Raw genomic sequence first — 13,436 nt, 5'->3', positions numbered from 1 at the left:
GTGATATGCTCAGGGACGTGCCTCCTGGTAATGAGGCCCGGTATTTTTAAGTTAATGTTTTTTCCACTCAGACGCGCAGACGCGCCACCAACAATTGGTTAAACAACACCGCAGCTGTATCGCTAAAAAATATTATTACCGCTAGCGTACGGAGTCAGTGGAAGTGCACACATGTGCTATTCAAGACGTATCGTTTCAGCTTAACCGAGCACTCGAAGTCTGCAGCGTGTTGCTGAGCGTAGCGCACCTTTACATTACCCCAAAATAACTCGCGATAGCGCAGCGTAAGCTAAAATGATCCAACGCGGCAGTATGCATATCAATCATGAGAATTAAATTGACCGCGTTTAAGTAGGGTCTTTGACATCGAGTTAGACGAAGAGAGTTAACTCGTCTCCATTCGCTAACGGGGTTTCGCGTTTCCCTACTTTGATCAAAACAACTTCTGCACGCCTGGTGCGGTTGCTGATTCGCGAACGCGATCGAGTTCCGTATACCATAATCGCCAAAAAACGCCTGCACGTCGCGATTATTTTCTGGACGATTTGTCCAAAGCAACGAAGCTGGTGGATTTCAGTACCGCGTCCCACTTGACTTTTTAATTATACACGCAATCAAGAAAATACGTCAATACCGCTACCGCGGAGGCTTGGCCGCCGATGCTGTGACCGTTCGTAAACAAGCCAACGTGTCGTCGTCCCAGGTACCACAGCGACACTCTTGTTCTCTCTTTCACTAAAGTATTTCGGTTTTACTCCGACGGACCCCTGTTGGCTTTGTTTTTTTTTTTTTTTTTTCATTCTTTTATTTTTATTATAATTTTTTAAATTTCATCATTATCGTTTCTGTGGCTCGGTTCGAACGTGTTTGTTTACATATTTTAACCAGCTTTTCAGGACCTCCCGCATTTAATTAGCCTTCAGCGATATTATAACGAGCTGACCATTTGCGCCTCGACCTCTTGTATTTCTCTTTCTATCTCTCTTTCTCTCTCTTTCTCTTCCACGTCGCTTTCCCCTCTCCGTTGAAAAGCAACTCCGCGCTGCCAGATCTACATGTGTTTAAAGAACTTGTAGCTGGTGTGGTAAAGGCCGCGCCCGCCTCGTCGACCAATCAGAGAACGACCCCCAGCGTCTCGTGTATACACACTGACACGCGCTCGGTAGGTCTGTTTATAGCAATCTGAAACCAGAAACTGTCCACCGTGCACAACACAGATGGCTGCTCTTGTGTAAAGAGAATCACTAAAGTTCAAGCTGATAACTTCAAGCTGACGATGAAACGTTGAAATAAAATTATTACCCTGTGGATCGTGAATCTTCGTCTGGAGACGGAAATCATTGGAGAAAACTTTCGATCGAATTTGTCAAGTAAATCCCCGCTGTTCGTTGAGGCCTGACGATGGAATACAAGACACATGTTTTCGTTGTTATACTTTGACTCGATTAAAACCTTTCTCTCGATACCGTATTCATTGCTCGTTAGCTCTATTCAATTTACCACTTATTTCCGATTACTGTTTTCGTTTTCGAGCACTTTTATTCAGTCTCTGGCTATGCAATGCTTGGAGCGCCGCTGGAGTGTAGCTTCGAAGGTTGTACGAACCGTGTTCGTACATTAGTTTACACCCAACATTCTGGGTTACGAAATAATACGACAAGCGTATAGGCTAACTCAATGATATAACTTTCGAGGCGGCGATAACAAGTGTCGAAATAAGTCGCAAACCCGCTTATGCAATCTCGGTTGCAAAGAAAAACTTTACTGTCTTACGAACTGCAATCCATTCTGCATCACTCGACATGGTCGACCTCTAATATACGTATGCGGTACGGAAATATATTTTGAGTCAATTTATCGCCCCACTGATACCGATATCTTAAACTTTGTTCACACGACACGGCATTTCCGCTTCGTAAATGCTTATTCTACGCGTGAATTGTAGTGGCTATAGTACCGACTCAATACAAGCATCGTCTGTCGTAACTTGTTACTTTGGAATTGCAGAGGACGGATTGCATCCCGCAGAAGAGTAAGGCGGCAATTATGATGTATAAAGCACGTTGCAAACGGTAATAAGCGGTTTTCGCAACTTTCGAGATTCAACTCACGCCGTAGATCTAAACAATCTTCTAAGTATAACAAAACCCCTTTAGTCGTGAGGAATTCAACTATGTGAAGTGAACTTTTAACCGTTGAACGATCATCTGTCCGAGTGAAGAATAGAATGTTATTTCAAGTCAACTGTGAACAATGGGTGTTGTGATCGATTCTTAGTTACGACTAGAGTTCGGAAATTGAATAATTCATTCGTTCAGCCTAGATTTTTAGAATCGACGGATTTTTTTTTTTTTCGTAGCTATTGCACTTAAGGAACAATTATCATAAATACCAGACCGCAGAAATCAAAAATAAATTTTTTTATCAAAACGACGTGAGAGAGGTACATTCGCTTCGAGCACTTCATCTATATAAACCCAGACAATACTTGAATACAGTTATCCTGTTTTTGTTGATAAACGTCTTTCATAATTAACGTCATTAACTTATATCACAGCCGGCAAAAGACTTTAAGATTCGCCCAGCGCCTCATTTCGGATCTCTTGATTCAAGAGTGATTTTAGCGCAAGATAACAGCAAAGCTGTGTCTTTTCGCGAAAATATTTCGCGCCACGAGGCCTTGATATTCCTCAAACGTTTTCTTTGCCACTCGAGCGAGACCGCAGCAAATTGCCTTCGAAGGTCCTCCGAGCCTTACAGAACTGTCGGTCCCGTTAAATGCCGGTTTTCAACAACATGTATACACAGGGGAGCTTAATGGCTGGTGATAAGCCTGCTCCAAGATAAGGGCTGGTGATGCGACAAATGTTGTCTTAGAGTTCTAGAGTCAGTCAGTTGCCGATTCCCACTCTGACCAGAACAAACTGCTCCGCAGCTGAAAGTTACGTAAAAGCAGCGATCACTTACAAGCGATAGTATACCTACACCTACCTATAATCGTTGTACCAGCGGTGTAACCTTGGAAAATGTTCACTGTTTGAACGCTTGATAAACCCCGCGTATACGGCATATATCGGTGCTCACTCTTTGTACGCGCATAGGTGATGAATTTTGGTCTTTGGCCTGTTATATACCGACGCAAAATTGCGCCCTCAATTACGTCAGAGTTTGGCGACGGCTAGCACATGTATATAAAATACATCCAGAGGTACATCCGCACGTTATACATCCCCCAGGAGATCGCCTACGACTTTGTCTAATTTTAAAACGTTGGCAAAGAAACCGGCGCAGAAGTCAGTTCGCAAGGATCACTCGAAGGAATCACTTCTAAACATTCAGGCGTGATCGTTGATATCAAGAAAAGATTTTTAAAACCTCTATAATACACCGAGGGATTAATTGCGTTACGTAACCGATCTTCAACATGTGTCGCAGCGGTAAGTGTAGGTCTTAATGGCAACTATCTGAAACTTATCAATCGTCCTGGAACGTTTATTTTTAACTTAAATTTAGCCACGATCAATTGATACCGCTAAATAATTTAGTTACGCAGCGCACTCCCGATAACCACGATGATGATGATGACACTTAATTTTATCAGGCGCTTAACAGTGACTGTAAACAAAATCAATCACCCACCCGACAGGCCTGCAATTAATCCCATTCATCCCGTGACACTGGGTCCGATTTTTGTTTTACCTATTTTTAGGAGCTAGCGTTTTCTTGCCGTGTTCGTCGTCCCCCTCCAGGTTCAAATAGTATACATTCGAGAGACTTCTCCCAATCGCCGGTATGCAAAAAATACTGTAGCGAATTGTCAACAACGATTGTTAGGAGGGCAGTGACGCGAATGCCGTACCTGTTTAAGCCAAGAACATTGAGACGTCGGTAGTTCCAATGAAATCGGTCTAATTTCACCATTCCACGTAATCCACTGTATCCGGTACGATACATATTAATGATCCCCGTCGAGTCTTTAAACTATCATTAACTGATTAGTCTCTAGCTGTAACGAAGGCTGGGAAGACGTATATTCGGTAAATTCCGAGAAGTCTCTGGGAATTAACGTGGCGTTTTCGGTCGAAGTATTTAGTATGTTATTTTGAGATAACGAGGGTCCCAAATGAGGAACGCTTTGTGCAAGTTTAGTTTGGAGTGTGCGGCAGGTAAAAAAAATACGAAGCCAATGTGCCCATGCTCCGCAAGTAGCAATTACGCTCGGTTTTGTGTTAATAACGAACAAGTATCGACGCAACGAGGCAGCTGCTGGGAAAATTGCGCTCTCGCTTTTAAACGGAAAAAGTAGAACTCATTCTTGTTTCAGCCTAGCGGCCTCACACCTCGATTTATCTCTCACATACTTTGTGCTCGGCTGTTTTGCAAGCACTTGATATATTGTATGTTGATATATTATATGATCTACAATTGTCGATCGTGAACTATCTTTGGCACGAGTCCATCCAAGCTGAACCGTATTACAATATATCTTTACACCAAGAGTAACCATGGGTTCAAAGTAGCTTCACGATACGACGCAACTGTCTTTCGGTATCCGACTGTGTCGATGATTAACAAAAAAAAAATCGAAACACCTTATTGATGCAACAGAGTTCGGACAATAATAGACTTCGGTTCGTTAACAAGCGCCAATCATGAGTCTCGACTATCGATCGGAGTGCAAACACAGCCGCGAACGCATCGTAATTTATTTGCTTCACAGTACGTCAGAATTGACGATCCGTTAAAGTTATTGCTACTTCTCAATGACACGGTGGAATAATGAAATAATACCGCGTCACAGTGACTTATTGCATGCGGTGTTTTCTACGAAATGACGAACAATTATGGAACAGATGTTATCTTCAGAAAAAAATCATACCACCTAGTATGTAATTATCTCTCTGTATATGTGTACAAATGAATGGCTGCGAACAGGAAGTGACAGAAGAGATTGGAGAATTCAAATGTGACGAACCATCAACTCTAATGTAAGGAAATGTCGACAGTAGCAAATTATTTCGACGCGTTCAAACTAGTCGAACTTTAAAAGTTAATATATTAGTTGTAGGATATTCATTTCCGCAAAAAAAAAAAAAATAAACTTGAATCGGTCCTTATAATATGTACACAACTTAATTATGCAAACATGGATTTTATTTATACGACATCCGTCGTCGCCATGAAATACAAGTTGTGGAATAGGCATGTAGCAATCCAACTACGAAAATAATTACGACATCGTTTTTTATAACGAGCTAAACCTTTTTTCCCTATTTTTTTCATTGCAGAAACCGGCCAGGAAATGCCAGCGAGAAGCGGCAACAAGGCTAAGCCTCCACGCAGGTTTGCTGGGGTTGTCGTCGCCATGGCAGGTTTGCCGGCCAGGGGTAAAACTCAGGTCGCACATTGTCTTGCTCGGAGGTTGAACTGGAACGGCGAGTCTGCTAAAGGTGATTTGAAATTAGTGTAAGATACCCAATCCCACTCGCGTCGATATTGTTATGGTACAGGTATGAGGCTCGCTTCGTGTACATAAAGAGTCGACAAGCCATTCAACCAGAAAGCCTTTTCCTTATTGGAGAACGCGTTTTGCTGCAGGGTATAGCGAGTGTATGCTAGTCAAGGTGAAATTCCCGAGTACCGCACATGCGGTATCTCATTTGTAATTTTACTAATCGAGTGTAGGCACAGCACATTATGTTGGTAAGCGATCGCTGAGTGCAGCAGCAACGTCATATTATACTCTACGAAATTCGTTTCGAATCCGTTTAACGTCACTCGGGATTGTTTGCTCTTTGATCAATATAAGCCAAGTTGATACAAACGTCAGTCTTTCGGTTAGTAAAAGAAAGCGACCCTAGATGACCATTCCTCTCACCGTTAGTTGCGTTATAGTGTGTTCGTTGTATACAGATTATGGAATCGTGATGTTCCGTGAATGAAATATTCCAGACGCGTGTAGATCGTTACATACGATATCCTTCATTTGAAAAATTTACGATGAAAATACGTTTACAGTTATGCGCGTCAGCGTGTACCGCCAGAAACGACTGGACATGTACGCCTCTCATGAACTCTTCAGGCCAGATCATTCCACCAATGTGGCGATCAGGTCCCTTGCTCAGAAGGACGCCATGCGGGACTGTGCGTCTTGGTTGGCCGCTGGGAATAGTCTTGCTGTAAGTATTCATCGATCCTAAATAAGAGCAACGAAACTGGTGTCAGCCCATACCGGGTCAGAAAATTCCTCTTACAATTCGTAATTTGAATTGGAGGAGATCTTGGGGCGAAATTCTCCATCGATGACCTAAATATATCAGATTAATTATGCACACGTGTATAAATCTGAAATGACTGATAAAATTATTGCGCAAATATCTGTGATGCAAAAAATTTCTGATTATACCAAAATTGCAGAGAGATTGTGAACACCCCGTCTGACCTTTTCGCAGTAGAGTATAATTTGTTAAGTTTGAATAAATGCACGATGAAGGAAAAAGTAATAACGAAAATAAGAATAATGAATAAATAAACCAACGAATAAAAGTAAAGAAGTTGAATTCTAAGAAATTAATCTGAAACGGCGGTTAAGACGGAGCAGCTTGGGTATGTCCTACGTTTTGTAAGCCTGTAATTTGCTTCATTCGTATGACCTTATTTAACGACATTTAATCACTACTACCAGGATTATAAATAGTTGTTTTTCAATTCCGTGGTGAGTCTCTTATAGCACATAACATGACAATAAAAATTGATTGTAGAGTTCAAGATCAATTGGCCAACTTAGCAGTAAAAGGAAAAAAATAGTCTGACGTAGAAGATGTTAGTTTTATACAGCATGTATATCATTTGATGAAAGCAGGGTCTTTCCAGCTATCGCGTTGTGTTTAAACAACAGATAACTTATCAGCTTTCACCGCGATGTTTGGCATTGCGATTTCTTCAACTACAGATAGATCAATTTCGTTGTACTATATTCGTACGTTCAACAGCCTGGTACATTTACGATAGTTGGCTGTGATTTTGTGTGACATTCCACCCAAAAAATTCCGTTATTCATTGATTTCCAACAATTTTTAAGATCCTAGACGGCACTCTCGTGACCCACGAACAGCGAGCGGAGGTCTTCGACTACTTTTCCGGGCAACTTGGCTACCGCGTCATCTTCATCGAGTGCGTGTGTTCCGATCCTGCGTCGTTGGAACAAAATTACCAAGGGATCCTAACGTACAGTGCCGACTACAAGAACATGGACAAGGCCAGAGCGGCCGAGGACTTGCGTTTGAAGGTCGCCCATTACGCCCAAGCCTACGAACCCATGGATGAAAAGACTTGGCCCAGGATCACCGTTGACACTGGCAACATGGATATCACAGCGCACAAAGTTAGCGGTCACGTCGAGACCAAGATCTTGGGATACCTTGGCAGCGTCAGGATCCAGCCTCATACCCTCTACTTCTCAAGGGTAAGTGTAACGATGCCGTGAATGCGTGCTGCGAGCAGTTGCCAGGGTTTGTTCGAAATTCTCGAAGTCAAACATCTTTTTACGTCTGTCTTTCAGCATGGGGAGAGCGAGTACAATGTCCTCGGAAAAATTGGCGGGGATGCTGTTTTGAGTGCTCGTGGAGAGCGCTACGCGCAAGCCTTGGCTACCCACATCAACGGCTTGCACGTACCGGAATTACGAGTCCTTACAAGCCGACTTCGGAGGACCATCGCGACTGCTCGAGGCGTTGAAGCCGCCCAAGAGCACATTTCTGAGCTGAACGAGCTCGATGCCGGAGTTTGCGAGGGACTTTCCTACGAAGAAATGCAGGAACAATACCCGCAGGTAATTTTCCGAACTTCTGACACCATCGGCGTAATGTGTATACCTTCTAGCAAATTTATGTGTAAGAAAACCGCGAGGCTCCGAACGGTTTTTAAAGGCGCCACAGGTTCGGTGACGTGAATAATCTTTAAGTTTCAAACGCATAACCGTTGTTTGCTGCTAAAAGTGCTTTCACGACTTTGCGTTCTCAAGCACACGATATTTCCCGTCGATGCACGATTCTCCTCTTTTTTCCCCCCTCTTCTTAATTCTTTTCTTCCAACGTGTTTCAGTGCGTCTTAACTTTTTGGGGTGAAGTTAATATTTCTATTAATAAAACTGACGTTATTCAGGCTTTAGAGCAAGATGAAATTACAGCGTGAGTCAAGTTTGTGGAAGACTGTAAATTTGTCAACGGCGATGACAGTCAGCTTTTGTTAACATCCAGTTTTCGCCCACAATGTGGTAAAGTGTTTCTGCTAATTTATCACTGCTTTGTGTACTTCTATGTCAGCCTATACTTGGTAATGTCAACTATATCACTGCTTGGAGTTCATTTCAGATGGAAAAATAACTCTTTTCCACAATAACAACTAAAGTAGTAATGTAGAATAACACAGACCTTGGTATTATTCTCTTTTAATTAACGTCGAGCAGGACGAACAACTACAGGATTCAAACCACGTTGAATTAAAATTTCCATCATTGCAGAGTATCGAGTTCCACGTTTTTCGAAGAAAAATACCCATGCTATTTTCGGAACGACAGCTTAGTACCTTATCCAATATACCATGGCTGTTCTGCAAAAGCCTTTGGCAATTTTTCGTCGTCTACTCACCGTCACATATTTATGTAAACGTTTTTCACTATATGCATGCACGTAAAGCATTCGTGTACACGGATTCTGACTTGAAAATCCTCGTCCCGAATGTCTTACCCCCACAATAATCGACTTGGCGCAAACTCGACTATCACGTTACTCCACGTGTTGCACTGGTACTAATAACTAGGATATTTTTCCAACCACGCAAGGTGTGAGACCGCAATTACTTAGCGTTCTGTACATAAATATGCCCCACAGGGGTAGGCCGTGACGAATACGTCGTGTCTGTAGTAGGTCATGATGATGAGAATCTGTGACCTAGTTTTCTAGTTCCATATATACATATACATATATACAAGTAGACGTAAGATACTGACAATGAACGAGCCGTGCCCGAATAATCAGCGGAGTCTGCGCAACGAGAGCCGTGGTATCGTCGACTAGGTGTAAGCGATTGAAGACAAACGGCCAATAAATAACGAGATCTTTGTCTGAATGATTGCAGGAGTTCGCCTGGCGTGACCAGGACAAGCTAAGGTATAGGTACCCCTGGGGCGAGAGCTACGTGGATATAATGCAGCGGGTGGAACCAGTTTTGGCCGACCTTCAACAGGCCACGAACATGCTGGTGATATCTCACCAGGCGGTTCTACGGTGCATAATCGGTTTTTTCATGGACAAAAAACCCGAGGAGTTGCCCTACATGGAGGTCCCACTGCATACCATAATCAAGATCACTAGCCGCGGGTTTAACTACGAACTCGAGTTCTTCAAGCTGCCGATCGAGTGCGTGAACACCACCAGAGTTAAGCCGAAGAATTGCAGCGTTAACAGGACTGCCGACGATGCTTTGCTGACGGTGCCGGCTCACTTCGACATACCCGATCCTTGGAGGAATCCAGCCAGTGGTCCGACCCTCGTCCAACAACACTGAGGGCAGGACAAAGTCTCCGAAAAGGGTTGTACCGACCCTAAGCAAGGCTCATCGAAGTCCTCGAGCGACAAGTGCTCTTCGAAGAGCGACTTCGCGGTCCCGTTGGATCGGAGATAAAGTATTATATTTAGATGTATTTCGGTAAATGACTATACCGAATATCGAATCTGAGCTTTTCTTATCATCTGTTAGAGGATTCGGAATAATCGGATTATCGCGTACGATATAATATTGAGGAGTTCTGTACGGGTTTATTGTTAATCCGAGCATCGGTATTGAAAATTTGGAAACCAAATTTGAGTAACGATTTAATTTCTGATCGGGTTGACTGCTCAACTAATTCGACAATTCAACCAATCGCCACTTGTGTAGAATTGGTAGGAAAACCACGGTGATGAAGTTAGGGGTTGAGTTGGATTTTCATCTGATAGAAATCCGTAGTACACGGATATAGACCGACGGCCGAAGAATATTGGAAATTTTGAGAAAGAGTCAAATTGATTCTTTTCACCCTCGGTCCATTGAAATTAAAAGGTAAATTATAAAATCTGGTAATATTTGAGGCCAAATACAATACCATAATTTGGAAAATCTTGTAATATACTCTTCCCGTAATTGAACAATAAGTACTACATACCTGTGTATGGTGTAACCAAAAAATCAGTAAAATTCTACAAATGTTTTTCAATTTATGCAGTGGAGAGTAGAAAGTAAACAATTAGATTAAAATAGCTATTAGTGACTATTGTAGAAACGAAGACCGATGATGCTGGTTGCCAAGTGGAATGGTTGGTGTTGGGATTCATCTAGTTGAAAGGTAAAATGGTAAAGTATCGAACGGCAGTATTTCGGTGCCCACTGCCTGAGCCTTCTTCATTTTTTAGTATATGGTACTTAGAGTAGTTTATTTTTAATTTATACATTACGTTATAGAGTGTATTTTAATATTACAAAAACAGAAGGAAAAAAAACCACTGACAAGGAAAATATGAAAAAACTGATTTTATTGAAGCAAATATCGCGTAGATTATGAATACATATACGGTATTTGAGGACACATTTAAATCTCTATAAAATTTACACAGCTTATTAAGAACGGGGATGCTATATACGAGTCCCGCGCAGTTAAAACAGCCTGTAAACAAAATTGCATATTAGAATAGCGTATATTTTGCGGGGCGCGAATACGCGCGCCGAGGCACATAGTGTGGACACGATATATTTATTTAAATCAAAGTCCATATTTTTGGATAGTATGACACAATACATACATATACATGATCGATGTGTTATTCCTATTTAAAAGTCGACGTTGCATTTTGCTGCAGAGTGATGTCCCCCCCCTACCCCCCTCGCGTAGAAGCTAGATTTGTACTTTAAGAATAATGAATTTATTTCACAAAAAGCCGCATGTTACGAGAATGCATAACAATGCGAATTTCATAGTAAATAGATTCCTCTTGTAAAATAACATACATTCAGGAATGATCAGAAGAAACGATATAACGTAAAAAATAGCTGAGGTGAAATTGTTAGTTAAGTTTTAAAGGTTTAGAAAACTCGCAAGTTATGTTTAGAATTAAAAATTTTCTGAACGTTTCGTAGAGGATTCGTGAGTAGGTTTTCTTGTTGAAATGAACTGTTGAATGTATTTTATTGTAAAAAGTTATCAATATACAGATTTGTCTTGGGGTTGTAAGGGAAAGTCATTTCTTCATCAGTCGTGACTAATGAACGCCAATTATTAATAAGTAACCTATAAAATATCCGTGATGCATGCGTTATACTGTATTATATATTATACACGTATAGCCCCCATAACTTTGGGATTTTGTTATTGCCATAACTATTTTTATCATTTCAATGTAGTACATTTTATGATAAATATGATAACAATAAAGATTTTCTTTTTTTACGATGACATTAACCGCATTTAATTTTTTTGCATAGCAAACTCGAGGGTTCGTGTTAACACATGCATGAAGACCTCTTGCTACACGAAGACAAATGATTGGTACAGCCTACCAGTTGACGTTCCAGTGATGAAAAGTCATTGAAACGTTGGTATCTTGGTAATTATAAAGTTACAACATTCAAACTACGTCTGTATAATTGACAAACATCGATTTATCTCACGTTTCCGAAATACCCGAATGAAAGTATAATAATTGTTTTTGAATTGTCGAAAACAGTCGTCATAACGAAGTCATCATCATTCCTGTGTTTTGTATTGTTACCAAAATCTAATTGTCATGTGTTCCATCGTTAGTAGCACCGAGATCGAAAAACAGATAAGCTGATGATGATTTCTTCGTCGTTTTCCATTTTGCGTTCTCTCCAAGTGTTAGTTATAGGCAAACGAAAGCATGTAATCGTCATGTGGTTTCTTACAGCCTAGCTGTACGATGATCTTTCTTAACGGCATCCCGTACATTGAACTTCACGGAAGCATAATATTGTCATTGTCGCGTACAATCTTAGCCCATAATCAATTATGGAACAGATCTGAGAGAATTAAAAAGAAAGTAGCTGCGTTGGCGGAGACCACCCCATGTACAGGTATTACATACAATTCCCAACACCAGTTGAATACGGATACTGATATTCAGAATTCAACGTCGTGACATATTTTCAGAAATTTTTTTGCTGAACTAGCTGAAGCCGCAACTCAATTTTTAACCGACATAATTTGTTTGTTTAGCAATTTTGTTGATGTGAACGAACGATATACCTAATGTATAAAGTTATGTATCGTAAATAACCATCTTGCGTTATTGCGCAAAAAGAGGTGAGATATTCAAATATAAGATTCATGCAAAAGCTATATTCGAATAAAACGTAATAAGTAGATTTTCGTAAGCGAAATCCTGCATTACGTACGAAAATTTTGGGAAGAGTATTCTTAAATAATGATTACGTTGGAAGTTAGATCCTGCTGGACTAAAAAAAATATGAAAATTAATTCCATCACGCAAATTCGTTCGTACAGGTATGAGTTAATGAAAGTTAAATGACCTTCCGTCACGAGCGTCGAATTAATTAGAGAAGTTGACGGTCACACTGTTCATGCGAAGTTGTCTGAATAATAAATAATACGAATATACAGGAAAAATTAAAGAAAACAATATTCTTGAAGGGGTCAGGGGATACGAAATGACGACAAAGTACGTTACGTATTATCTTGTATAACTATTTTATCGGCTAAAAGAAATAAACTATAGTTTCAGATATGTGAGAATGTAGACGCATTAGGAAGAATGAGAAGAAGAATTCCAATTGTAGAATAAGAATCGATTAACCAATATCGGTGTAAAAAAAATATGTTGCTTTAAAATCATTAGTGTAGCCTGAACTAAGCTTCTATGGCAAAATGTTCTAACTGCGAACTGTCGTGTTATACATATGTACGTACACGATGACAATTACCATAGAACTTTATCGTCTTGTACGCGGAAATATTCTTATTGTTAGATGATTCTTTTCCGGACACTCGCGTGACAAAATTTGCATCGCGTATTGAGAAGAGACATTTGTTTAATTCTTCTATTCAATAATAACAATCACGACATTGTCTATTGTATAATAATGCTTATATTTCACGTGCCAGAAAAGACTGTGAAAAAACCGGTAACTGTGTAAAGAAGAAAAATCGACAACAGCTTAGAAAAGGGGATTGAACAAGGGTCAGAAGAGAGTGAAGTAGAAACAGAGTGAAAGAAAAGTGTGCTTAATTAAATAATTTATGAAAATGTCGTCCAGTTTCAAGAGCTTCCCATTCAAGCTGAAGTGGTCACCAAGTCCCTATTTTGCTAAATTTATACATCGCCAATTATGGGAGAAACTGAGGCAAAGTGAGGCAGGTCAAAGAT

At 40.7% G+C, this 13,436-nt stretch overlaps 1 protein-coding gene across 4 annotated transcripts in view; it reads left to right on the top strand.

Moving 5' to 3' along the window:
• Positions 1-10,529, top strand: part of LOC124174736 (6-phosphofructo-2-kinase/fructose-2,6-bisphosphatase-like) — a 39,999-nt gene extending 29,470 nt beyond the window's left edge. For 3 of the 4 annotated variants that reach the window (XM_046554170.1, XM_046554180.1, XM_046554162.1), the window contains 5 exons: positions 5,289-5,450; positions 6,019-6,179; positions 7,082-7,465; positions 7,562-7,831; positions 9,139-10,529. In XM_046554170.1, coding sequence (XP_046410126.1) covers positions 5,289-5,450; positions 6,019-6,179; positions 7,082-7,465; positions 7,562-7,831; positions 9,139-9,567 — 1,406 coding nt within the window. In that variant the 3' untranslated portion in view covers positions 9,568-10,529. Of the gene's footprint in view, positions 1-3,254; positions 3,438-5,288; positions 5,451-6,018; positions 6,180-7,081; positions 7,466-7,561; positions 7,832-9,138 lie in introns of those variants that run through there. The other variant, XM_046554189.1, reaches the window with a different exon arrangement.
• Positions 10,530-13,436: the final 2,907 nt, after the last annotated feature.

Source organism: Neodiprion fabricii, chromosome 1 (genome assembly GCF_021155785.1).
Source record: "Neodiprion fabricii isolate iyNeoFabr1 chromosome 1, iyNeoFabr1.1, whole genome shotgun sequence".
Taxonomy (NCBI): Eukaryota; Metazoa; Arthropoda; class Insecta; order Hymenoptera; family Diprionidae; genus Neodiprion; species Neodiprion fabricii.
Note: the sequence above shows the minus strand (reverse complement) of the source record. Positions and strands in the feature narration are given on the sequence as shown.